This window comes from Coffea arabica, chromosome 10c (assembly GCF_036785885.1).
Source record: "Coffea arabica cultivar ET-39 chromosome 10c, Coffea Arabica ET-39 HiFi, whole genome shotgun sequence".
Lineage (NCBI taxonomy): Eukaryota > Viridiplantae > Streptophyta > Magnoliopsida > Gentianales > Rubiaceae > Coffea > Coffea arabica.
This window is the reverse complement of record NC_092329.1, coordinates 49,900,881-49,927,329: the sequence shown is the minus strand read 5'-3', so window position 1 is coordinate 49,927,329 and position 26,449 is coordinate 49,900,881. Positions and strand designations below refer to the sequence as shown.

The window sequence follows — 26,449 nt, the reverse complement described above, 5'->3', positions numbered from 1 at the left end:
CTAGACATATGGTTACGGCAGCCTTATCCAAAGACCATTTATTTTTATCAATCATATTAACAACATTGCAGATGAATAATAAAGTTTCAAAATTTTTATTATTATTATCTTGTACCTAATTGTAAGCAACATTAGTTTGAAAATTTCTATTTATATTTTCTTCAAGTCTACATTCAAATTGTCTATGATCCAAAATTTCACAATTATAACATTGAATTCTTTGTCCAAAATTATTTTGATTAAAATTATTTCCACTACTAAAATTACTACCTCTGCCCATCTGTCAAAATTACCACCTTTGCCTTTACCAGGACAACCTCTAAAATTAAAATTATTATCTTTACAAAGTCTAGGATTTGATGCACCTCCCCTACTTCTATTATTGTTGTCGTGACGACCTCTGTTATTGTAACCACCTCTATTCCTCTGACTGGATTCTTACTCTCTGGTATCATTATTGTCTTTCAAATTCAACTGTGTTTGCAACACCTTCTCTACTATATTCTTCTTCGGGATATCTTTCAACTTTCCATTAATTCTTTGTTCATGCAAAATTAATGGTCCATGCAAATCTTCAATACTCAAATCCTCCAAATCCTTCATTTCTTGGATCACAGTTATCACATGATCAAATTTCATTGATAGAGTATTGAGAATTTTCTCCACAAATGTTCTATCAGGAAGGTCATACTGATTGAGTTTCATCTCATTTTTTATATTTGACAAACAAGAAAAATATGATTCAATAGATTCCGACTTCTCCAACGTCACAAGTTCAAATTTTCTCTTCAACATCATCAAATTATTTTGTTGGATCTTGTCAATCCCTTTGTATGTTTTCTCCAATATATCCTGATAAGTTGCAATTTTGCTATTTTATTTTGTAATTAATTTCCTCTATTACCTTACCAAATGTGGATTAATTGTCAGATTCCATTTACTTTTGGTATTTGTGCTTATTACAGGGAGTTGGAACAAAATGTGGTGAAACTATGCAAATTTTCCACTCCAATTGCTGTTTGCGTAGTCGCGTCAAGTTAGGCCTTAACCTGTCTAGAAAATGCGGGAAAGACGCGTGACACCGATTGCCAATTGGAAGTGTTACGTGGGGCCGCAAACATTCCATTAGTTGCTCGATTGATTTGAATTGACAAGGGAAGCTTAGCACAAATAGGAGATGTGCTAATTAGGAGATCTCCTAATTTGTTGGCCGCAGCAAAAGAGGAAATAGAAGTCAACAAAGACTAGGAGTCTTCCTTTATTATTCCTCTTAGTAGCCATATGAGAGGATACAATTACGTGGATAGGAATTAGATAGGAAGATTCGGCGGACCATTTTTCATTACTTTTAGCTTTAGACTTTGTCATCTTATTGATTGTTCTCTATTCCACCGAATTGAATCATTTTAATTGCGAAACGATGTATGCGGAAATCACTTCTGCAAATCTGCGTGAGATTGATTCACCAGGGATGAACTAAATCTCCTTTTCTAGTCAAGAAACAATGAAGATTTTGGTTCATTTAAAAATTGTGAGATCAAATTAATTTTATTTATTTCTCTTATTTACTGGTGTTTGCATGTTCTCTGTTTGTAGTATTTGTGGTTGTTTTGTTAATTGAATATCTTGGACCCGGACGTTGAATTAATTTAGTAACCTGATGTCAATTAGAGCGTTAAATCCGTAATTGTTTAATTGTTTTAAAATAGTGATTGAGGTTTGTATCAGGGAAATATGTAGGCTAATCTAAAATAACCCTGGTAGTGTGTTATTTGGTTATAATAAGGCTCCTCTAATACGTAAGGCAATTGGAGAATTAAGGCTTACGGGCGTACCTAAGGTTATTACTCAATTAGAGTAGTGATTGACGGGTGTGCCTCAGTCATCGACACAGTAAAGAGTAGTTGACTGAGGTACGCCCGTCAATCACTATTCTAATTACTAAAACTTGACTAAGGGAATCTCTTTGTATGATTTCTCCAATATATCCCAAATCTTTTTTGCCGTATCAGTCGTAACAAATTTTTCAAAAATTAACAGGTTAATTGCCTGATGAATCTATGACAAAGCCAAACTATCTTTTACCTTATCATTCTCACTAGTATCCTGAACAAGCACAGATTCAATATATCGATGTAATTTATATGTCTTAAAATGGGTTATCATTTGTTTCTATCAAAAATTGAACTCCGCCTTTATTTTGAGTTTTTTAACAGAACAAACGATATTGGGGTTAGAGTTTGCCATATTTTAATCTACGGTAGGTCTAATACCACTTTGATGTAGAGGCAAAGAACCGATGTAGAGGCAAAGAACCCTCTCAATAAATCAAACGAAGTTGCGGCAACAACTTTTTACAAGTAAAAACGAAACAACGAGGCTACACTGGAGGACCAATACTAGGGGCAACTTCTACTTCGTACAATGACCAGACACGAGACTTCTAACTCTACTATGACTAATATTACGGGATTTGATCAAATGTGGTCAACTTTAGACTTGCCAACAAAACTAGCCAATAAAAAAATGACATGTGGTCATTGAATAAAACTAACCAATCAATCATAACTTGGTTTATATTTTTACAAAAACGCATGGAAAACTTAACTAAAATCAGAAAGCATCATAAACTTGAATTCTTCAAAATCAAGCAGGCCATCTGAATTCATATCATACATGCTAATCATTCTCTTACAATCTTGTCAATTCTGCTCATCCCATAATCCTAATCTTGATAGTACACTTTGAAGTTCTTCACATGAGATGAATCCATCATCATTCAAATCAAATACCTTGAAAGCCTTGATTAGATCACTATCTTCCAAGTCATCGCTGGCTTCATCACCTCCCTTCTTTTGCTTCTCGATGACAATATCATAGAAGAAGAAAAAATCAATAGAATCAAGGCATTTCCCGCTGCCCATCAAGACTTGAAGCTCATCAATACTGGTCTGGAAGCCAATTTTCTCGAGAAGCCATTTCAGCTGATCGATGCTTATCAGTCCAGCACCATTTTTGTCAAGCTCCTGAAAAATTTTCTGTAAATCATTGGCACTCAGACAAGACATGCTGGTCCCAAGTGGGGATCAAGCAATTGTGGGGGGAGGAAAAGAAATGCCTTTCATTTGCTGCGAGCTGTCGACTTGAGGAGGATTTTCATCCAAAAAAAAAAAAAAAAGTCTCTCAAATATATTAAAATGTGTTCATAGATTTTAGCATGTGCCAGCTCTAAATGCTGAAAGGTATGGGCAGATCATTGTTCTTAAAGACTTTAAATTAAATCACATACTGAACGTCGAAGCAATTAATATGTCGGTAAGTTTTCCATTATTTGTTGCCTTAGTCAATGTCATGACAGCAAATTGTTTGGTTTTTTGCCTCATGATGAAGAATGAGAGCAAGGCCACCTTGGCTTTGTTTTGGGCTGGAATCAAGTTAGATGTAGAAAAAAAATTAGTTCCCGAAATTAGATCAATTTAAAGTTTTGGTGAAATTTACAATCTACATCCTATTAGTGTAAAAACCTAAATATTTTATTTGAATTGTAAGAACTGCGTCAAAATTACACATTCATTGAGAATTTGAAATAACTCTTTATTTCTTTTTCCCTTTCTATGAATTAGGAAGTGCAGTTGATTCTAATCTGACCCCAAGCTAATCTTGTCTCAGAGTGACTTCCAATGTGCTGATACAATTTCTATAAGGTTGCTGGCATCAGGTATGGTTATTAAAAACAAGACGACTTTCAATTTGCAATTTTATCAACATTCTCCTTTACCACAAATTAAAGGGATATAAAAAGGCAGGAATTGGCTGGATCAAGAAGAAGAAAAAACGTCTGTAGATATCACATGCGGTGAAAAGAATGAAAAAAAAATACTTGCACATACATCAATTCACCTGGCAAAACCTTACTTTAGGCTGCGTTTAGAGATGTATTCCTGATATAAAAGCTTTTGATCACACCCTCGCTAAAAGCAGACAGTAAAACATGAAAATACAAAGAAGCTGCTTAAATCCAATCAGATGAACCCAAGTTGAGAACACTGACCGAACAATAAAGAGTAATTTGTACAACAAGCGAGCTGAGAACAATCTCATCTTGGTTAAAGTATGACTTGCTAGCCTAAATAAAGCAAATTCAAGAGAAAGTAGAAACCTGTGTGCAGAAAATTAGAGTTAAGGCTTCAATTCAAACTTTCCGGCTTCTCCAAATGATTTCTCCAACTGCTCAATTTTGTTGAATTTGAAACCCCTTATCCTTACTTCTTCAGGCACAGAAGTATCTTTGTGATTCACTTTCTCAACGACCCAACCCTTGTTTCGGACAGAACCACTGACTTTAACCTGTTCATAGAGGGCAACAAAATATTAGTTAATCCAGTAAATTCTTGGAGTAGTATACTTATTTACTGTAGTTTGTCTCTAGCTTCCATGTTCGTAGTTGAAGTTAAATCATACCTCTGCTCCATCGACAGCATCAACAAGAAGAGCTCCATCCAAGGAGAGATCCTCAAGGAAGATATCACGCCCCTTGATAGCTAACGTAGACCTATCTGTAACAGTATTGTTTCCTCTCACTTTACTTTTAACTTCTGCAAATGTGATTGCCCACCGTGGCTTCCATACGATACGAGGCCAAACTTCCACCTCTTGTTCGTTGAATGTGTCCAAAACTGGGTCACCTACTTTAACACCAGCCTGTTCAAGAACACGACATTTAAATTATTATCTGCAAGATCTGCACAAGGTAGAAGAAATTTCTCTACCGTCACCTATTCTCATATAAAATGATTAACCTGACTAATGATTCGTTTGCAATAACAATGTCTAAAGGCTTCCAGCAAGGAAATTAGGAATGCTTTAGAGACAATGACATCCAATAACCAAATCCTGAAGTTGTATTATGAAGTCTCTTTGACCTTTTCAGCTTGTCTTATCCACAGGTAATGCTTAATACAAATATAGTCAATAAGTTAAGACAAAAGAGGATTAATGATTCCATGATCCAATTGACAGCTTAAAGTGCCACTTCACTGTAGAAATAAAATTTGTGCAAGTGTCCTCTAGTTTGGTAAGCGCAGCCCCTACAAGCATCCGTAACTATTATGGCCTCCAAACCTTATAACATCGAATGAAAACCCACAAAAGTCAACTGTTATCCACTTTCAGCTGAACACGTGTTAATCCTAAACACACCCCCCCCCCCCCCCTGTTAAAATTTTTTTGAAAAAAATACCCATTTTATTACGCATGAAATATAACAACAGAATATCAAATTTGAAGTTTCTGAAGAACAATTAATACCTTTCTTAGGATGAGGCTATTTGCCCGATATATGGCCATCTCTCCTGAAGTAGCACTATGGTATGGATTTCCTTTGGGGACCTTCCAGTGAAAAGAAGAATACATTAAGATATTAAACTGAGACTCAGGTAAACAAAAAAGAAATGCGTTGCCAGAAAGAAGCAATTGTGAGAGTGACTGATTGGTAATAAAATAACACCTAGTTACAAGTACTGCACATTAATTATGAAAAGATTTCTTCAACCTCGCATAGCCCTGCTACCAAAAAAACTTTCAGTAGCTTCAAGTGATGAACTAATATCCTTCCAAAATTACTCATTCTGACTAGTTTAGCATCATTAAGCCACATTAGTGAGAATAAGAGCACCAAACATGTAATTTATCAGTTAATCATCATTCCGTAGTGGCAATTAAAACCACCTAACTGTATCTAAACTAGTTATTCTTGTGACATCAGCAACTTTTCCAGGACAAACAATAGAAAAACGCAAAGCCATCTGTCTTGTCAACAATTAACGTATCAAACAACTTAGCAAAAACCTCAAATAAAGGCAACTGATGCAAATTAAAACCACCTAACTGTATCTAAACTAGTTATTCTTGTGATATCAGCAACTTTTCCAGGACAAACAATAGAAAAATGCAAAGCCATCTGTCTTGTCAGCAATTAACATATCAAACAACTTAGCAAAAACCTCAAATAAAGGCAACTGATGCAAATTATCACTCTGCACCAACTTAAATCCCTAAAGTTGCGTGGAATATTTTAAGAACAATAACTAGCTTTGACTTTTGATCCTCCATGCATTGCCAATTTTCAATTACTAAATTTTCCCACTTCCACAAAATTGAATCAATCTTTTGTTTGGGTCTTCACCACCTCTACAGTGCCAACCTATAACAAGCTACCATGCTACCTTTTCCTACTTATCGACTTCTTAGTTTCAATCTCTGGGTACCAAAAGTCACAATTTGTTATTGAGCTGATGCATGCGTATTGATATTTGTGCTCCATAGGGAAAGACATCAAGAAACCTCATTATGCAGAAAAGTGTACAAGGACACATATATGCATTGAAACATGCAAGGATAAACAAAGATAACAACCATCAGTTTGAAATATACCAAAAAGCATGAACAGCAGATCATTATGAATAAGTGACTTAAAAATGAAGAATCCGATTCTGCATATGCAAAACCAATAAAATGATAATCCTGACATTCTACTTAGTCAGCAAGCTTCTAATTGTATCCAGCATGAATATTTTTATTACCCAATAATCACTGAGAAAATTATGTACATTTCCAAGAAAAAACATGATTTCCCAGTAATCAAAGCACACTATTTAATGAACTTATTTATCAAAAGATCAATTTATCATTTTTTTTTGCAGGCATGAGAATATGAAAAAATTACTTCCTAACAGAAATTGAAAGGTTCAGCATATCTGATGATAAATTGTTGACAGCTGTTTGGAGGAGCAGCAGAAAACATGAAACTAAGAGCTCATCATACCTTAGCGGCATCCTCGGGATTGTTCTTTACAGGGGCATAAGCAAGCCATGCATCCATCGCCTGTGATGAATTAAAAGCTTCATAAACCAACTATTATGATGATCTGAAAAATAGTAAAACCAGACATCCAAACAAGGCATCCTCAGGAAAGAATTGTCATTCTGCTTACTGTAAAGCCAACCCTTGCTGAAGGAGGTAATGTCTTTGGATAATCTTGCATCATACATTCAAGCCGAGTAGATGACTTAAATGCAGTCTTGGAAGAATCCTTATATCTGAAGTGAGAAAGGTAATACTAAAATCGGTCAACAAGTAATATGAGACAAAAACAGCCTAAAGATATCAACGGATTGATTAATTCCATTTTTTTTTTAATTCCAGGTTCTTAATAGCAAAACAAGTAGAATGTTCAGAATGCTCCAGCACTGGGATCACAACCATGGAAGGGGAAAAAGAATAATTGCTCAGCACAACAGCGTTTACCTGCAAATATGTTTACTTTGATACATCACATTGGTTGCACTAAAAGGTCTTGAAAGGAAGCATTCTTGGAGAAAAGCTTAAGATGTCATTATTGACCAACTCTTCATCTCTTAATTAATTTTTCATGCAGAAAAGAAAAGAGTAAAAGCAATTGTGATCACTTGTAAGAGACTATAGGATTAAGAGTAAAAGTTCCTTAGAATTTTTGTCAACAGCTATAATAAATTAATCATGATAATATCAAATACTCGTGTATCAACGATATTGATTATTACAATATTAGAAGCAACAATAGTCATAGTAGCAACTTCACAAGATTAACAATAACAGGAGATAACATATGATACATACATTTGAAGTGCAAGTAAAACAGGTCTTACAGTTTTCATGTGAGAATGAGGTTTCTTCTAGAAACCAAGGTTCTTTGTTTCTTAGATCTATCACTTGAACCACCCTCATCAAAAAACAGCTTAATTTCTTTAACATACGCAATAGAAATTTCTTAATTAAACATATGACATAAGAACATCTAACCGTAACACAGTTTGCTGAGAATATATTTGATAAATCTTGGTTTAAAATATATACAGCAGCAAGCATGTTATTAGTTTCAGTATATTAATATTAAATACATATACACAAGTGCTGCAGTGTCTATCTGTGTGTTAGACCACCCAAAATAATCCACATAATTCTAGGTAAGTTCCTCTAATTCTCTTTAAAATGTGTGCAGGAACCATCTTAAGTACTAAACCCTCTATGAACAACATCAATATCATATCTGTCGTAACAAGATGAACTAAACAAGCACAGACACTACTATGTGAAATAGACAGCAAAGACCAACATCATTAAGAAGTGCAACTCCCTGTGAAACAATTCTGTACATGAATAACTTGTCACAAAACTAAATCTTTCCGTTACAGTTTGCAGCACTCATATATATTCTCCAGTGCAATGAGTAGGGTGCATCATTTTTTCAGTTTTCTCAAAAGGTGTTACAGTATAAACTGTATTCTTCTTGAAAACAGAATGAGGTTAGAGTGAATAAAAATCAAAATTAAGTTCCAAGGAACAAACATGAGGAAACCATCACTTTAAGCTAAACACTTGCAGACCTGCAATGTAGAACAAAGCTACAAAGAAAGAATGCACTTACTTGGGGTTGACAAACTCCTTTATGGAACCTTTTGTTCTGGTAAGCTCCTCCATGTATGGGCCAAGTTCGAAAATCAACTGCAAGAGCATAAATATTAAAATCACAGAATCAGTAATCATCTTATTGCTGGAAATATATCATCCAAAGGATCATATCACACATAATCAGCTTGACCATCCATCAAAAGGGTATCAAAATCTTTACATTCCATATGCTGCTAGAAAATCCTACCTTCAAAAAGCAGGCACCAGACAAGCAACTAGAAGCCCAATTCAGGTTTAATGTAATAGTTTTGAAGATCCTATAGATTACTTGAACTTTTTAACATGCAAGCAAATAGTGGAAACACAAACTAAGGAAATCTTTTTCCCCCACCTAGTAGCGCTGAAAGGGAGAAAGTCTGCATCGGCCTCAGAAAACAAGTAAAGAGATGGCACAAGTAGTGTCCTTTTTCTTGTAATGCTCAACAAAAGATAAGCTGAACACCAGCCTCAGAGATGGATGGGCAATAAGTTTCACAAACAAAGTCATCAAAAATTACCAATCCATCTAGCAAGGTAAATTGAACACGGTGCACAAAGATATAGTAAATCTTGGTAAGGAAAGCAAAAAGTATAAATAAAAGGATAGCACGTTCATGAAAAAAATTGAATTTTTCCAACAAAACAACTCCTGAGTTGAACATCGGTGAGAACTATCCTAAACACTTAAAACCACCAAGAAAAGGCAGATATCTCAATCACAAAAGTATGAGACACCTCAGTTCCCATCAAATAATACTAGTTGTAGGGAAAAACAAACGAAAATACAGAGAAAACTGCTGCAAAGGACATACTTGGTTTATATTTCCAGGAAACGGAGAATAGCCTGTTTCAGAGTTGACATCACCATCAGGATGTCCCGTTGCTCTAAGCAAAGGATCCAGCTGGTTGTATTCCACATTAATCACCATTGTCCTCCCTGAAACCAATCTATCAATTTGAGAAGCACACAAGATCCAAAAGGAAAAAAGTAGGTTATTGCAGATAGTTACAGAAATATGTTCCTGATGCCAATTATCTTTGTCACAGAACATAGTTTTAACAACACAGACACAATGTACTAGAAAAGCAACAAGAAAACTACAGCGGTAGTTGTGCGTCCATGGTACTGTTTTCCAAGTTAATTACAAATAGTCGATGGCCTGGAAAAGACCTAAAAGTGTGGTAACAAATGCAAGATCAAGACATAGGTTTTTCGTAATTGACTGTTGATTACATTATTAATTAGCGTACTAAATCAAGATTTATCGAGTGCAATAATTGGTATAATGTTAAAATGAACAAAGGACATGAACGTAATTTTCATGCCTATTCCCTTTAAGAGGTCACCCTACCTTCTCGTCTATCTGAAAAAATTGTACTCAGACAGAGGGCATCTCATTAAACAATATAGTCAATTGTTATAATTCACCATGCTATGGGGATATTTGAATACCAGCAGTTATAGATTGAAGACTTAATCCAGCAAAGCTCCTGCTTTTCTAGTCACTACAATGGAAGCTATGGAAACATAAAGGCAAAAACAAAAACAATGAAAATATCTTCTATAAATCGCAAGCTGCAGAATATTTCAGATTTTCTGATTCTGTCAACATTTTACTACAATTTATGAATGTGGATCAAGTCCATACTGCCTAAAAGATCAAAGAGACACAATCATAAACTAGGCCAATTGCCTAAGGATGTACCATACTTGAAATCAGGCTCCTAGCACTGACTGGCGAATCTTGCCCAAAATAATCTGACTATGAGGGGAAGAAATTAAGACAGCAGACAATAAAACGGGACAATTCATAATAAAGAGAAATTGCAAGTCCAATCCACTAGAGCAGAAAATGTCACTGTCATGAAGTACAACAGTGCAGAGGAATGTCATAAACATGATATGTACTTTACCATCTTTGTGAGTAAGTCTAGTAATGCCTCCAATAGCTTCTTTTGCTTTGCGAGGAACAGCAAGAGAATTAACATGGTACCCTTTAGTGGCACTAACACCCAGTGAAGCTGGAATACCCTAGGAATTAAATTGAAGGGAAAATCAGCGAATTCATTTCCAAACAAATTTCTTCCATACTGAAGGCAAAATCCACAAAATAATTTTAACTAACCTTGAACAGGAGACCATTAGTATCTTGGAAAAATAAAACCCACCTCAAACCAGCATCATGCCTGAAAGATAGAAAACACAAAACATGAAAATTACTTCTTATTTTATGAGTGTCAAAATAATATTACCAGAAAGTCTCAAAAGCTGATGCTACCCATGTAAATTATTTTGCAAAAGACTTGGTAAACTACATTCTTCAATACCAATTGACTAGACTACTTACAATCCAGATGACAAAAGACGAATCCAAAGCCTATTTTGGTAGAGATACAAAAAGTAATTTTATTTCATGCTGAAAATGGCCTTGTGATCACACCAAAATATTAAAGTTCAAATGTATATTATTGCTGATAAGTATCACCTTCTTGGACCTCAACCATTAGTCCGCTGAAACATTAATAGTCCCAACTATGTAAAGAAATAGAGAGTTTAACAAACAGGAAAAGATTACAGGGCAAGTTCAGGGTGTGAAAACCAACCATTTACTCAGAAGGCCACTTGAATAAAGAAGTGAGTGAACATCACCATGACCATGAGGTTTTGTCTGAAAAAAGATCAGATAAGTAGAAATTTCATGATAAATCAATTGCCTGCTTGAAATTGCATCCATAATCAACTCAAAACACAGAAAAACCTACCTGTATTCTGTATTGATTGTTTGGCTCCAATGCAAGGTGGGCATCATTGTCAATCAAACAAGCAACTTTTTCCTGGCATAAATCCAGAAAAATGTTAACACTGAAATGTTAGACTATCACTCATATATGCAATGTATAAGGGCTCACCTGCTTCAGGAGCTTCACCTGAGTTGGTTTCATCCCAAAATAAGCATTAGATTCCAAGAGATCTACTGTCCTTGAATGTGTGTCATCAGATGTCATTATAACTAGAGGAATCTCAGCAGGGCAGTTACCTAATTGCATGAGAGTGAAGAGCAAAGTCTTAATTACTTAGAAATAAATAAATCTCTTTGATATAAAAAACCATTTTCAACGAAAAGATTTTAACAAGGAAAATTCAGAAAGGACTAATCCCTGGAAATTATGTAGGATCCAGAAACTAGGAAAAGAAACATCAGTCAGTCTTTTAGTATCATTAAAAGCATTATCAAACTATAACAAGACCATGCTCCACAAGTTTCTTTTCAAAAACCAATCAGAGGAAAAGGAACACTAATATGAAAAACCAACACAACGATGAGAATACAAGGAAATAGACAAAAATTCACTGGAAATTGATCAGAACTTAGTGAAGAAGATTGACAGAAGTGACCTACTATGAACAGTGAAATAATATATAACAACAGTTTGTACATGACGAGGAAGATGAATAGGATATGTGATGAGGTCATTCAGACAAATGTGATCTTCCGTCGCATCATAAAGGCAAGATTTAACAGAGATTTAAATGGAGGAAAAAATAATTTATGCAGGCATTCTCAGATAATATTTATTAACAGATTGAGTTGAAACATGTGGTTATAATGATACAAATTTAAATATCACAGACAAAAAATGGTTATAATGGGAAAGTTAAAGCAAACAAAGACAAGGTAATATATCATTATACAAACAGCAGCAAAAGGTGCAGGAAATGCAAAATTTCTGTCCAAAATAAGATGACTAGAGTATAAATTCCCACTCCAAAAAGCTACAAAGAAAAGCAAACCTTGAACTAGCCTACAGCTAGCATCTTGTAGAGCTAAAATTGATTCAATATAGTACTGCAAGAAACATGTTCCGGCAACGGACTCTGAAGGAAGAGCTACCTATAAGAGGTAAAGGATGATAATTAAAAGATGTTAAACTGCCAACTATTTTCATGACAATAAAACTGTAAGAATCTAATAAAGAGCAGATCCATTTTTCTGAATCAAGCAGGAATTTATAACATCAATCTAATAAAAGACACTATTTGCTTGAATCCTTGGAAAACTAGTGCATCCTGAATCTGGAATCATGCAGAGCCGAAATGCTCATAAACAGCCAGTCTACATGTTTTACCTTTATACCATTGTATCCTAGACGTTCTCCAAGGCCCCCAGCAACTAGGACAAATGCAGCCTTTCGAGCTTCCCTAACACCAGCTTCCTCATATTGAACAAAGTTGTCATCACCAAAAGTCAGAACTTCTCCAGATGGAACCTGTGGAAATATCATGTAAACTTGTTTGATCAGTCATCATCACTGCTTGTGCACAAAGGACACTCAAGAGTCCAAACTCATAAGCTCATGTAATAACCACCATGACATGAGTTGATTGTGGATTACAATAACAGATTTAGCAAATACTCTAAGCATTCTGCTGAATACGCTTATATGTCATTTGGAACTACATGCTTCATAGCAACCAAAGTTTTCAACCAGGACAAAGTTGAAAGTTGAATGGACTTGGGGCAATATATAAGATTCCAATTCCTGAAAACTACTACCACAAGTTAAAGATTTGAATACTTTGTCCAATTGACTTGCACTTGAATCTGAACGTTCTCAACACTTAAGATCATTTATTTGCAAATCTTTCAAACTTCCAAGTAAGAAGGAAATATGCTTCTGAAAAAATTATAAGATAAAAGAATATGGAATTCAGCAGCCTTCTGCAAAGAACATCCACAATAGGCTGTATTATTGTGTAAAGTATCACTTATTGACCTGTAATGGGATATCTGTTTTGTTTGCTCATCTGGACCATTACCCATGATATCGCAATTTGAAATATTATTCCTTAGCATATCAAGTCAAATTACAATAAGGAAAGAAAAAAAATCAAGGAGCAGTGAATACCCCACTCCATAAATCACATGAGTGTTTCAGAGAAATCAAAAATTAAAACAAAACTAAGCTTTACAGAGGCAGTTACCAAAATAATTATTGTAAAATAATCCTCATAACACATTGCTTCCCTGAATAACTACACACTTCAACAAAATCCAACCAAAGCTATGGCCTAGTTGCATACACCACCACCACCATCCAACCCCCCCAAAATTTCATTGGTGGCACTTGCTCACGCTGTTCAACGTGTGTGGCGAATTGTTTAAACAACATAACTTTGCCAGACTGTTCGATTATGTTACATATCTGGCCTTAAAAGTTGCCGTACCCACAGCCTAATGGCCTATAAGATATGACATTGTGGGATAAAAGCAATAAAAGGGATTGAAACACTGAAATCCATAAAGTGCATCATATGCAGAAAGTTAGAGAGTCACTTTAAAGTAACTACCAATAGAAAATAAATTGGCATACACAACTTTCTAGAATCCAAAAGAAGGGTATCTACTAACTTACAGAAGGTGTAAATCCATCAAATGGATTCTTTCCAGCCTTTGAATCGGCTAGAAGTTCTCTAGCAGTTCTGATGTAGGATGCCAAGCCCCCAGGATAACTTGAATTGAGTCGCTCAATCTGAAAGGAACAATTAACTCACATGAGGATCTTTGAAAGAAATAAAATCTGCACAAAAATCTTGCTGAGAAAAAAAGCTCCCAGAGGAGTGTAATACAATAAAATATTCATACAGAAAGTAAAATGAAACAAGAAAATTATAATATGCCCTCCTCAAAAGCTTAACAGAGGAAAATGACTACACTAGTTCCACATACTGACGTAATTTCTCAACTATCTCAAAATCAAAAGGCAGAAGAACCATCCATTTGACACAACAGCCAAGAATTATTAGAGAGAGAGAGAGAGAGAGATTTAAGAATGAAAATCTTAACCTTGAACCACGAAAAATCCTGTCTTTACAGAAATAACCCGAAATATCCACTATCCTTGTATTAGTATAACAACATGCCAAGTACATGAATAAAGAAAGTGCATATACACATCCAAATTATAAAACAAAACATCAGATGAACAAAAATCAGGTCCTTTCCTCTATTAATTACAATTAGATTTCAAAATTAAAAATGAAAAATCATCTAAATTTCACCAATATAACAAAAATCATATCTTTTTCCTTATTTCATACGATTGAGTTTCAAAATTTAGAAACTAAAAAGCCATCCAATTTCCATTTTCAGCATATGAATTTCCTCCTCATTCAAAATATCATTCAGCATTATTCTAAATCATTGACAATCTTAACAAACCACCATTCGAACTAAAATTCGTTGAAAATCAGATTATACAACTAAATCATAAATGATATAATTAAATACCAAAGCTTATATAATAAAAAAGACATCATTCAAATTCACCAAAAAAAAAAAGAACATAAAATGAAATTACCTGGTCGAAAAAAGCACATTTCTCATCATCCTCGACCCCTGGCTCGGGCCACTGCTTGAACAAATGACTCTGCTCCATCTCTATCAACATCTTCGCCAGCTCAACCTGTTGAGGAGAGAGAACAGACAGATTCTTCCGGAGATTTTCCGGAAAACCATCGCCATCGATGGAAAGCTTAGCCAGGCTCTCGGCTGCGGCCATGGCGTAGAACGGAAATACACAACCGGAATTTGAATCCAACGGCTTTGAGGATGTATTGACGCCGACGGAATGAGGAGCACCGGAAAAAGCTTAAAAGTCGGAACAATTGTTAAATTAATTACTACGTAATTAATGGGAACGAATGCTGGGAATCAGAGTTGGAGGAGGAGACAGAGAAAGGTGCGTAGAGTGCACTGTAGTGCGTGTTTTTTAAGGTGTGTTGGTGTGTGAGAAGAATGGAAGGCTAATAATAATTACTTGAGTTGGTTATGTGATGGGACGGTTAACCGGTAATGGAAGTGGAACTGTACAGGACTAATTTGCTTTTTCTCAATTTAAAAAAAAATTTTGCAAAAATAAAAAAAAACTAGTTTCTTTTTTTTATTCCTCTAATAAAAAACCATATTCATTTTATACATAATTCCTTTGGACCATATTTTGTCATTTTTAAGAGATTTAATTCCATAAAGATAATGTGTAGCACATGATAAAACTTTGAATCTTTCCAATTCCAAATTGGAACTAATAAGATATATTTATGCTAATAAGATAAGATTTTATGATAAGGTATTATGCTAATAAGATAAGATTTTATATTCAAGAATAGAAAATTTTCAAATAACAAGATCATCTAAACATAGGTAACATTAAAAATTTTGAACAATTCCATTTATTCATATCTCAAAATCCTGTCAAATTAAAAAAAAAAAAAAGAGAAAGAAGAAGAAAATCTTGTGAATGAATTATACGATAATTGGCCCAATAAAGGAGTTGGCCACCACTGTATATAGTGGGGTGGGAGGTCAAGGGTTCAAACCTTACCTCCCATCAATGTGTCTCAATATGAGAAGTGTTCTAAATCTATGCGGGTGAGTGGTGCACCCGTCTGATCAGATGGTGGTTAAGTTCCCCCTTTTAGGAGTAGAAGTAGGCTAGGCTAGGCTAGAAGTTGTCGCTGAAGTTAAAAAAAAAAAACTATACGATAATTCCCCAATCTTGTGAATGAATTCCTTATTAAAAAAAAAAAAAGTTTTGCTAATAAGCGTTCGATAGATTCTTGTCATGCAAACGCATAAAAAAAATATAAAAACAGACACGTGGATTTGGTTTACTGTTGAAATATCATATCATGCAGACATGCACAATATCAACTTTAGATCCGAGTGGACTTTTCACGTTAGAACTTATTCCATGATCATGCAACCAGACAGGCACCTCAATTCTGAGGCAATCTTTTTTGAGCATTATTCACATGAAAAGTTCTGTGGAGAACAAGTAAAAGTTGAAGGGAGCAGCAAGAATTGGAACAATTCCATTTATTCATATCTCAAAATCCTGTCAAATTAAAAAAAAAAAAAAGAGAAAGAAGAAGAAAATCTTGTGAATGAATTATACGATAATTGGCCCAATAAAGGAGTTGGCCACCACTGTATATAGTGGGGTGGGAGGTCAAGGGTTCAAACCTTACCTCCCATCAATGTGTCTCAATATGAGAAGTGTTCTAAATCTATGCGGGTGAGTGGTGCACCCGTCTGATCAGATGGTGGTTAAGTTCCCCCTTTTAGGAGTAGAAGTAGGCTAGGCTAGGCTAGAAGTTGTCGCTGAAGTTAAAAAAAAAAAACTATACGATAATTCCCCAATCTTGTGAATGAATTCCTTATTAAAAAAAAAAAAAGTTTTGCTAATAAGCGTTCGATAGATTCTTGTCATGCAAACGCATAAAAAAAATATAAAAACAGACACGTGGATTTGGTTTACTGTTGAAATATCATATCATGCAGACATGCACAATATCAACTTTAGATCCGAGTGGACTTTTCACGTTAGAACTTATTCCATGATCATGCAACCAGACAGGCACCTCAATTCTGAGGCAATCTTTTTTGAGCATTATTCACATGAAAAGTTCTGTGGAGAACAAGTAAAAGTTGAAGGGAGCAGCAAGAATTGGATGCCAGTTTTTGCCCAAAAAAAAATAATAAAAAAGTACGCCTGAAAAGTAGTACTGTAGTGGTAATAATAGTTGCTTTTAAACATTCCCTTGATTTCCAATCACCAAGCGACAGCAATGAATTTTTTTGGTCAGTATATTCCTCTTTAATGCTTTTATATTACCACTGATTGGAAGAATATGCTTAGTTTACTCATTGGCATATGCCCACCTCAATTGAGTGCATTCCCGTTTGAGCTTTTTCCCCGCTAAGGTAGAACAAGTAGAAGAAGGGGAGGATTGGATTGAGATTTTCATCTTATACGGTTCCTCGTTCAATTCTTTCGAATTCATTGGATCTCTTTCCGCGTTCGAGAATCCCTTCCCTTCTTCCACTCCGTCCCGAAGAGTAGAGTAACTAGGACCAATTTAGTCACCTTTTCATGTTTCAATTGAACATCGTACCAGAAAAAAGATTATAATGAGAGGTTTTAGACTCGAAATTTTACAAGTTACATATATATATATATATATATATATATATATATATCTATAAAGTAGAAAAGATATTAAAATTGGCACAAGTGACAATTGTAATTTTCCTGTTAAATGACGAATATATATTTCACGGGTTAAAAATTAACATTGAATTCACTTTTTTTTTTTTTTTTAAAAGTAGTAGAATAAGGGGGAGGGGTTGCGTTAGATGAATATGAGAAAAAGGATTATAAGTGAAAGATTTTAAACTCAAAACCTTCCAATTATACTAAAAAAAAAATAGAAAAGATGTTAACATTGACACCGATGGCCATAGTAATTTCCCTCACAAATGACGAATGTATGTTCCACTGATTAAAAATTGTCATTGGATTCTTTTTTCTTTTTAATAAGCAAGAGGGTTTATTTTTTTTTTTTTTTAATAATAAGCGAGAAGTTTTGAACCAGATCTCTTACTTACAATTCCTTTCACCTTATCATCCACCCCAGGCATTGGGCTCACATTGAAAAAGATAAATTTGTTATTTTGAAAGAAAATTGCTTTGCCATTAAAATATCAGTTGCTAAATTAAGACTGATAATCTTCTTTGAAAATGACAAATGTACCTCCCACTTGTCAACTGCTGGGTTCACATTAAAAGGGATAATTTTTATTTTTAGAAAACTAAGGGGGTAAATTTATCATTTTCAAAGATTCAGTTGACACGAAAAAGGGAAAATTTATCGTTCTCAAAAAAAAAAAGAAAAAAAAAGGAGCCCCAGCCAAACTCATGGGATCCTCATCAGTCGCACAAGTATAGCAACAGAACAGAGGTGTACCATGTCCCTTTGTACTTAGAAAAGGAAATGCATCTGCAGATTAAAGTCTTTTGCAGTTGTATTTCATGGTAGCAGTACCAATATAATTATCTAATTAAAGAAAAACAACAATCCCAAGTGCAAAGTTGAGCTATTAAAGATAAATGAGTTCTAAGCTTTGCTTCTTCCAAATGGACAAGGCACAGCTCAGATATCACAGTTTGGAACAGCAATTCATAAACTGTTCCAGCAGCAAAAAGATGTGGCAAGAAAGGGCCTTGCATCCCAGATCAAAGGAGACCATAAATGACAAGGGGTAAAAAGGAAAAGAAAAGAAAAGAAAAAGACCTTTGATACATTATATAGCCCTGCCCTGTTGGCTTTCATCATACAACAAAGTAAACCCTCGTACAAATGCTCAGTTACTGACTGAACATAGAAAACAAGATAGGACACGCTTAAGGTTGAAGAAGAAAACTGGAAGAGAAAATATGGATATCCTTTACTAATCTTGTCGAATAAAATGGTATTACGGCTTACTTTGCATATATGTTGGCCCTGTCTCTTGCAAATCCCTATGCCAGGGTTGCTCTTTTGCCCTTGGCATCTCTTGACTGAAAAGTAGTAGATGTTAAAACAGGCGTCATGATTATAAAAACTTGTGCACAAAGAGAGAGAGAGAGATATATATATATATATATTTATATACCTGTGCAGCAATAGATCTCTTTGAATCCAAAAATTGTCTGTATATGTCATACAACCTGCGCTTCTCGGATTCTGAAACTGATGGCTTTGCCTTGGAGGCAATGGATTTCAAAAGAGTGTCAGAGATTATTGGCATCTTCTTGCTCCTCTTATCATCTTCATTACCCAAAAGGTCATGAACTGCTTCTAGCTGTGCATCTGAAAGAAGTGCTTGGAGGTCAGCTCCACTGAACCCTTCAGTCATGCGAGCTACAAAGCCCAAGTCCACGTCACCAGCCAACGGTAGCTTTCTTGAAAGCACTCTAAGAATGTCCAACCTCTCATGTTCTGAAGGAAAATCACAGAAAAGAAGGCGGTCCAGCCTTCCAGGACGGAGAAGTGCAGCATCAAGCAAATCTGGCCTACTTGTGGCAGCAAAGACAAATACACCAGTCAAGACTTCCACACCATCTAATTCTGTCAGAAATTGATTAACTACTCGATCAGTCACACCTGTATTATCATGCCCTCTCTTTGGGGCAATCGAATCAAATTCATCAAAAAAGAGAAGGCACGGTGCTGCTGCAGCTGCTTTAGAGAATATATCTCGAACAGCTTGCTCAGAAGCCCCAATGTATTTGTTAAGCAACTCAGGCCCTTTAACTGAGATAAACCGTAATGAACAAGCTGCAGCAGCAGCACCAACAATGTGTGTCTTTCCACAACCAGGGGGGCCATATAGGAGAACATTGGTGCGCATCCTTAAAGGAGCTTGAGCAAAGATGTTTGGGAACTCAGAAGGCAACTCAATCATCTCTTTTATGGAATTCCGGATGTCATCAAGGCCACCAATATCCTCCCAACCAGAATGACGACCTTCAGAAGGAGGCTTAGTAAGGTCACGCATGGCAACTGGAAGGAATTCATGCATGGCATGCAAGAAATCATCCCTAACTAAAGTGGGCTTGACTTGCTCCTTAGAACCCAAATCACTGGACAGGAAGCGACCCACAGCAGTATGTACAGACCTATCAACAAGTATTTCTATATCATATGCATCATATCCATCACACTTGGATGCTATGTCTGAAATGACATCATCATGACATTCCAAGTGGCGCTTCTGGAATTCATGCTTCAACAATGCTGCACGTTCTGCAGCAGCAGGTGCTGGCAACTTAACATGACAGTCGAATCTTCCAGAAGAGCTCAATGTCTGTGGTACATTAGTCAATGATTGAGCAGTAGCTATAAAAGCAATAGGGCCAATTCCACACATCCTTCCCTGCTTTTCCTCATATTCATCCATAATATCAAGAAGAAATTGTGTGAGCCCCACTGAATATAATGATTGTTGCTGCACTTCTGGATTAGACGAAGATGAAATGAGGCTGTCAAGATCATCAAATATAACAACAGAAGGTGCATGATCCAGAGCTTCAGATATGTAGCCTGAAAGTGCTTGCCGAATATTGGAGTGCTTTTCTGAAGTCAGTCTTGAACAACATACATTGACAACATGAGCCAGAATTTCTACATTATCTTGAACAGATTTTGCAGCCACTGTGGCTAGTAATGTTTTTCCAGAACCTGGAGGTCCATAAATCAGAACATGCCCAGGCAAAGGAAGATCATAGTTACTCAACATAAGCACAGAATTTCGAGACAGTAAAGCTGTTAACCTGTTTATTACATCAGATGCAGCTGTACCCATCCAGTTCAGTGAAGATATTGCCAAACCAGAGTTCTTGTCAGAGACTTGCTCATTAACAGCATATATGCATACACCATCGCTCAAATGCAATTTTGGAAGCAAACTTTCTAAGCTTTTGTCTTCGCCATTTTCCTTGCGGTGATCAAAAGATATTTCATACGCATCCATCTTTTTGGCATGCATAGACTCATCAGTAATGGAAAGGATGAATAGGATGTCAGCAGATCGTTCACCAGCTTTATGTTGTCGTTTAAAAAGACCATCTTTTGGTCCTTGTAACTTTCCAGGATGGTCAAAAAATTTTCCTTCTACTGTAAAGTGAACTAAAGTTTTACTACCTAGCATCAATGAACTAACTTGAAGACCCGAATTTGAAATAATTGCATCACATTGAGCTTGACACCATGCCTGCAAAAAAGTTAATAAACCCTTCTTAATGCCTGACTCAGTGCCATCTTTTTGGTCCTCGTCCCCAGGAGATTTATTAAAAAGAGCAGCAATAATCCTCTCATGGATTGACCAATCAATCATACCCATCTCTGCACCGGAATTTGTCCTGAAAAGCATTTGCTTGGCTTTGAAATTTTTCTGACCAACCAAAACATCAGTACCATCATTTTCAAAAGCTTCATCCTCGTGAAGCTTTTCTAACTGGCAAGGTGAAAGCTTTATGAAAGGAATATCTTGCTTCAGACTACCACTCCATGTCTTCACATATACCCCTGAAAGCGGAAGAGAATCATAATAAGTATTTTGCAGATACATATGTACTAAATAATCACAGGCTACAAAGAACCACATACACAGTTAAGCAGTGAACTTGGAAGATGTTCCTCTTCCTTTTAAAATCAATGATCATAAATTGCTAGAATGCTGTTAATAAAAGCACATTAACTATTAGATCATAGACAAACAGAAAAAGCCAAATTCCACAGGACTCAGAATTCCTCAGAAACCATCTAGATCAAGGGGAAAAAGGAAACCTTTTCATGTAATAAGGTAGCATTTTTCATAATCTTCATCAAGAGAAAGCCAAATAAAGATTAGAGTATCGTTCATAGCTAGTTTATTTACAAAAATTAAAAACTTTTTCCAGAACCAACCAAAGATTGCATTTCTGAGTAATATCATGTGGGCCACCCACACTAAAGTAGAAAGTGAGATGGCCGTGACCATTTAGACTTCCCCTTTCAAGAAGCTTCCCCTTTTAAGAAGCTTCAAAGGAATCAAACATCACAAGCAGATGATGACCATCAACCAAATCGACAACCATAAGACCAATCAATAGCTGCTACTAGCCATGTCATGCAAGGATAAAGTAACTTCAAGCAACACATCTTTGACAAGGTTATATAACTCCTATCAAATGTGTCAAGTAACTGAGAATGACGAACATTGGTGTCCTATTTCTGTTTGTTTCACTTAATATGCCGAACTTACATGCCATTGTGCAACCATTATTTATGCCATAGTTTTTTCAGATTCCTCTTAAGTGCTAAACTTTAAATCATCAATTCAGAGCACTTTTGGTCATCATTATATTTTATACCAGCCAATAACCAGCCTTCATATCTTTATTTCAATATTGAATGAGTCAAACATTAAAGTAAAACATAATCTGCATAAAAATACACACAAAGTTCTCCCAAAAAAAAAATGGTTCTGGGCGTAATACATTTGATTTTTTTTTTTTTAAGTGGGAGAGCTTGAACCCAAGATCTCCTACTTACAATCCCACCTGACTACTTACATTTGATGTTGATTATAAGTTTGAATGAATTTTGCCTTGAAAGGATCTGAAAAAACGTGCACAAGTACGTTGGTTAAACAATTACAGTAAGTAAAGTTTGCTGTGCCTGTACCCATGCAATAGCCAAGAGAAAATCATCACACAACAGAATATGAGAAGATTAATCGACCTATTTATCATTGCAAACGATAAAAATGCTAACCAAGAAATATTATCTCTTTCAAAATTAATCAGTCCTGAAAAATAAAGCAGTCTAAAATGACAGAAAGATGGCTGTTCAACATAATAAGAATAAAAAATGTTAACCCATCATTGAAAGAAAAACCTACATGAGTGTAAGCCTGCTCTCAAATAAAAACGAAGAGGCTGAGAAAGCATTACATGTCCTTTGGCCACTGATTCTGATATTAATAGTCGGACAACTGCTTGACTGTGCTCCTGTTTATCTATTGAATTCCCATTGTTGGCTTCTTTTTCCATTCTACTACCTCTCATTCTCAGGTTATCCTTTCCATCGTTACTTTTGTTCTCTTTGGACAGAGGTCTGCGTACCATCAACAAAAGCTGAAGAGAGTTGAACGAATACCTTGAAGCGGTCTCTGGATGAAGGAAGACAGCAGAAGTTAGTGACACCTCCATCTCAACACCATGGACGTTATGTCTGCTAACATATTTCTTATCTAAATCCTGGACCCGCAGAAGAGCCTTTGTTTCAGGATGCCGACTCTCTGAAGTGGGTATAGACGAGTCCTTATGAGAATCAGAATTCCTTTTACGCCTTTTTGGAGCAACAGCAACCTCAGTTTTTGGGACGAGTTGAACTGAAAATAATCTGACAAGTTAGAAATTATATTTACCAAAATCTTCAAAAGCTTCAAGAATGAAAAGAATCCAGAATGTCTCATGATGCAATCAATACGGATCCCATTTATCTGTCCAATAAAACAGAATGACCTCCTAGATAGAACTGATGCAGAAACACTAACATAATGTAATTCAACAACCAACAACAGTACAACTTACATACTCTTTAAAGAAGAACATTTGCTTCTACTTGTCTCACTAATTTACTAGTTTTGATTTAGATAGCAATGTATCAAGCCTTTCCAGCAACCCTAGACGCAAGTTTGTGGTTGTGAAGGCAAGAACACTTAATAAAACCCGTTAAGCTTATCCTCAATTGCATTTACCATGTAGAAGCAATCATTTCTTGAGTTGACACTTATACATACTAATATTTCCACTGATCAAAAAATCAATCACAAAACTAGAAGTCCTTATATCAAACCACACCTCCATCTCTTTCCTTAAAAAAAAAGTGGTTTTTGTTGAAAGGTGTGGGCGGTCTGGGATTGGAAACAGCATTGAGGCACTATCTTCCGAATCCGTATAGGCATGGGGAACATTATCACTATTTTCAACAGGTTGAAATCTCTAAATTCAGAGGCTAGTAAACAAATCCATATTGATGACAAAATAAACGTCATAATAGAAATTTTCATTCATAACTATGTTACAGAAGAAATAAACAAAGGATTAAGGCAAGATGTTCTGATGTACTTAATGGAAACTTGGCACAGATTTCCATGGAGTTTTACAACCATAAATAACAATGGAAGAGTGATACCAACTACAAATTAATAGCTGACGATGATGAACGGGAAAAGCTATCCAAGTGAAAGATTCTCAGAATCCAGAAAAGCGAAGCAGGATCATGCATTAAAATTCACAAAACTGGAAAAGGTTTCATCTTACCTACCGGATTCTTTGGCAAGGTTGAGACAACAAGAAATGTAACACTAGTTTGCCCATGCAACCACAAAGGAAATCTCATTGCTTCATGCACAATTCCCACCTGCGCATTATATCAGATTGATTAGAAGGATACACTTAACAGAAAGTTTCGGTATCTGCATCAGAACAAACTATAAATTCTGGTTATCCAACAAATATAGCTTGAAAAGCAATCCCTTCTCCACCCCTCCACCTAAAATTTTCTCTGTCCCCCTCCCTAAAGGGTTATTCTATCCTAAGCGCTCCTCACAGACGCAAACAAATGAAAGATCTGAGAAAGTGAAATAGAAAAGGACTTGGTTAAACAGTGATCATCAAATTCCCATAAGTATTCAGCCCCAACAACAAATACTCGAACAATCAGGCTGAAACTTCATATTAGTGTGTTCACAAAACATTAAGAGACTTCACGTCTTCATATAAAGAAACAAAACAAGTATTATTTTACTTCAACCACGACACTAAAAATCAATGCAAAATTTTTGCAATCCACCTGCTTCAAAATTGCTTCCTCAGCATGCTCGGAATTAAGCTCCAGAATCTCCCAATCATCCTCAGTATGTGGCTCTATAGTCACCAGAGTAGCTTTTGGAACATTTGGGGTCACCTTTACTTGAACAACAGTACGGTCTAACAACTCAATACACTCTGCATACAGCTGAGCAATCTAAATCCGAAAAAACACAGAAAAGAAAATCAGAAGAAAATTCAAACTTTAAGGGAAAACCCCAATAAAGACTGGAACTTTACCTCTATGGCTGAAGAAGATGAAGCACACCCAGACCAAGAAACATGCCAGAGTTTATCATGATTGCGGATTGAACGAAGTTCAAGAGGGAGAAGTGGAGGGAGGGAACCGGAGATAGAGGTGGATTGAAGAGTATGGATTAAAGAAAGTGGCAGAGAAGCAAAGCAGCTCTCTATTCCTCCTACCACTCTCACCTCAAATTCCATGGGTTTTTCTTCAATTTTCTTTGGGTTTTCTGGGTTTTGCTGGATTCTCTTGTTTGTAGAAATTTTTGTTAATTTAATTGATTCATTGACTTGGGGCGAGTGGAGTATTGGTGACTCTGTTATCTTTATGGAAAGGTGTGATGGAGTTGGTTGAAAATGTAAAAATTACAAAAGTTGCCTCAATAACAGGAGGTTTATATCATTTTAGTCCTCTGAATTTCTTCATGCTCTTTTCTCACTATAGTATCCAAATTCATTTTTATTTTTTACACCTTCCCACCCCTCCCTACCGCCTTCTCCTGCGACACCCCCACCTTACCCTAGGGCGAATCCTAGGATTTAGCATATCACTTGCCTGACTCGTATCAGAATTTACTCACATTAATTTAAGAGATAACATTCATATAGACTAAACTACTAATAAACCATTCACACTTAAGTATATACTCCATCAAAAGCAAAAACTGTTCTAAACTACATCATTTAATATGCACACCCCTTAAAAGAAAGTCTGCATAGCTTTAACGTTAAATACAAAATTCACCTAAGTACAACTTTAAGTTTTGAACTTATACTACCGGCTTCTCTTTATATCTGTCTTTCACTCTTGTAAGAAAAACAACTATAGGAGTTGAGCTATTGTCCAGTGAGGTTCTAATTAAACCCAACAATCCAACAGAATCACAGAGTTCACAACCCAACAAATAAACAAGTTACAACAAGTAATGATCAAAACGAGTAACACATTTAATATGAAAGGATACAGTACTGATACGGACTCTAGAGGTGGCTCCTATCCATTTTGAGATGTAGCACTTACTCCAATCAGTAATTCAATGTCACATCCCCAAGTAAACAGTATCTAGCAATCTCCGTCTTCCAATGTTTGGTGATCACCTCGGTAGGTAATACTCGAGTATACCAATAAACGGTACCCAAAGACTATCGACCTATTCGACCAAATCCATTGCTGGCTTGAATAGGCCGACTGTCAATGGGGTTTGGCCCCAAGTACGGTCATGCACAGGTAACATTGACAGTTAAGCAATTAACAGTTTCAAAAGTCGTTAGGTTGAAATGCTTTCAAGAGGAAGAGTGTGTGAGGGCCCGAAAATTATCTGTGTAATCTATATTTTCATTTAAAATTTGAATGTATTACAATTTGCTTGTTATTATTTAACTTATAAGTTTACCTGTTTCTTGTGATTAAACAACTTGATTGTACCTTAAATTACTGTAAGATTAACCCTTATAAGAATTAACACTAACTAGAAT

General features: G+C 35.7%; 2 protein-coding genes and 1 pseudogene across 4 annotated transcripts; all 3 read right to left on the bottom strand.

Moving 5' to 3' along the window:
- Positions 1-2,540: 2,540 nt before the first annotated feature.
- LOC113713492 (probable calcium-binding protein CML44) lies at positions 2,541-3,759 on the bottom strand (annotated as a pseudogene).
- Positions 2,541-15,293, bottom strand: LOC113713491 (UDP-sugar pyrophosphorylase). Of its 2 annotated transcripts, XM_027237222.2 has the most exons (17): positions 14,849-15,293; positions 13,904-14,020; positions 12,617-12,757; positions 12,282-12,381; positions 11,399-11,526; positions 11,252-11,323; positions 11,093-11,157; positions 10,615-10,675; positions 10,403-10,520; positions 9,301-9,425; positions 8,466-8,542; positions 6,993-7,098; positions 6,824-6,883; positions 5,308-5,388; positions 4,462-4,701; positions 4,160-4,347; positions 2,541-3,026 (listed from the first exon to the last, which is right to left on the bottom strand). In XM_027237222.2, exons 1-16 carry the CDS (start codon positions 15,047-15,049, stop codon positions 4,180-4,182), a joined length of 1,860 nt encoding a protein of 619 aa, XP_027093023.1. In that variant the 5' UTR covers positions 15,050-15,293; the 3' UTR covers positions 2,541-3,026; positions 4,160-4,179. The 2 variants fall into 2 exon arrangements, with proteins under 2 accessions (XP_027093023.1, XP_027093022.1); XM_027237221.2 differs by lacking the exon at positions 2,541-3,026 and having other exon boundaries at positions 3,896-4,347.
- Positions 15,294-18,412: 3,119 nt separating this feature from the next.
- On the bottom strand, positions 18,413-25,284 carry LOC113713489 (peroxisomal ATPase PEX1-like). Of its 2 annotated transcripts, none has more exons than XM_027237218.2 (6): positions 24,971-25,284; positions 24,714-24,887; positions 24,182-24,281; positions 22,756-23,247; positions 18,985-21,398; positions 18,413-18,889 (listed from the first exon to the last, which is right to left on the bottom strand). In XM_027237218.2, exons 1-6 carry the CDS (start codon positions 25,172-25,174, stop codon positions 18,851-18,853), a joined length of 3,423 nt encoding a protein of 1,140 aa, XP_027093019.1. In that variant the 5' UTR covers positions 25,175-25,284; the 3' UTR covers positions 18,413-18,850. The 2 variants fall into 2 exon arrangements, with proteins under 2 accessions (XP_027093019.1, XP_027093021.1); XM_027237220.2 differs by having other exon boundaries at positions 24,186-24,281; positions 24,971-25,280.
- Positions 25,285-26,449: the final 1,165 nt, after the last annotated feature.

Coding starts and splice junctions, on each gene's coding strand:
- LOC113713491 (XM_027237222.2), bottom strand. CDS start 15,049: ATGGCCGCAGCCGAGAGCCTGGCTAAGCTTTCCATCGATGGCGATGGT. Junction 5,389..6,823: donor ATCCCGAGGATGCCGCTAAG/GTATGATGAGCT, acceptor TTTCACTGGAAG/GTCCCCAAAGGAAATCCATA. Junction 4,702..5,307: donor ATAGCCTCATCCTAAGAAAG/GTATTAATTGTT, acceptor GTTCTTGAACAG/GCTGGTGTTAAAGTAGGTGA.
- LOC113713489 (XM_027237218.2), bottom strand. CDS start 25,174: ATGGAATTTGAGGTGAGAGTGGTAGGAGGAATAGAGAGCTGCTTTGCT. Junction 24,888..24,970: donor CATCTTCTTCAGCCATAGAG/GTAAAGTTCCAG, acceptor TTTCGGATTTAG/ATTGCTCAGCTGTATGCAGA. Junction 24,282..24,713: donor AGGAAGCAATTTTGAAGCAG/GTGGATTGCAAA, acceptor TATAATGCGCAG/GTGGGAATTGTGCATGAAGC.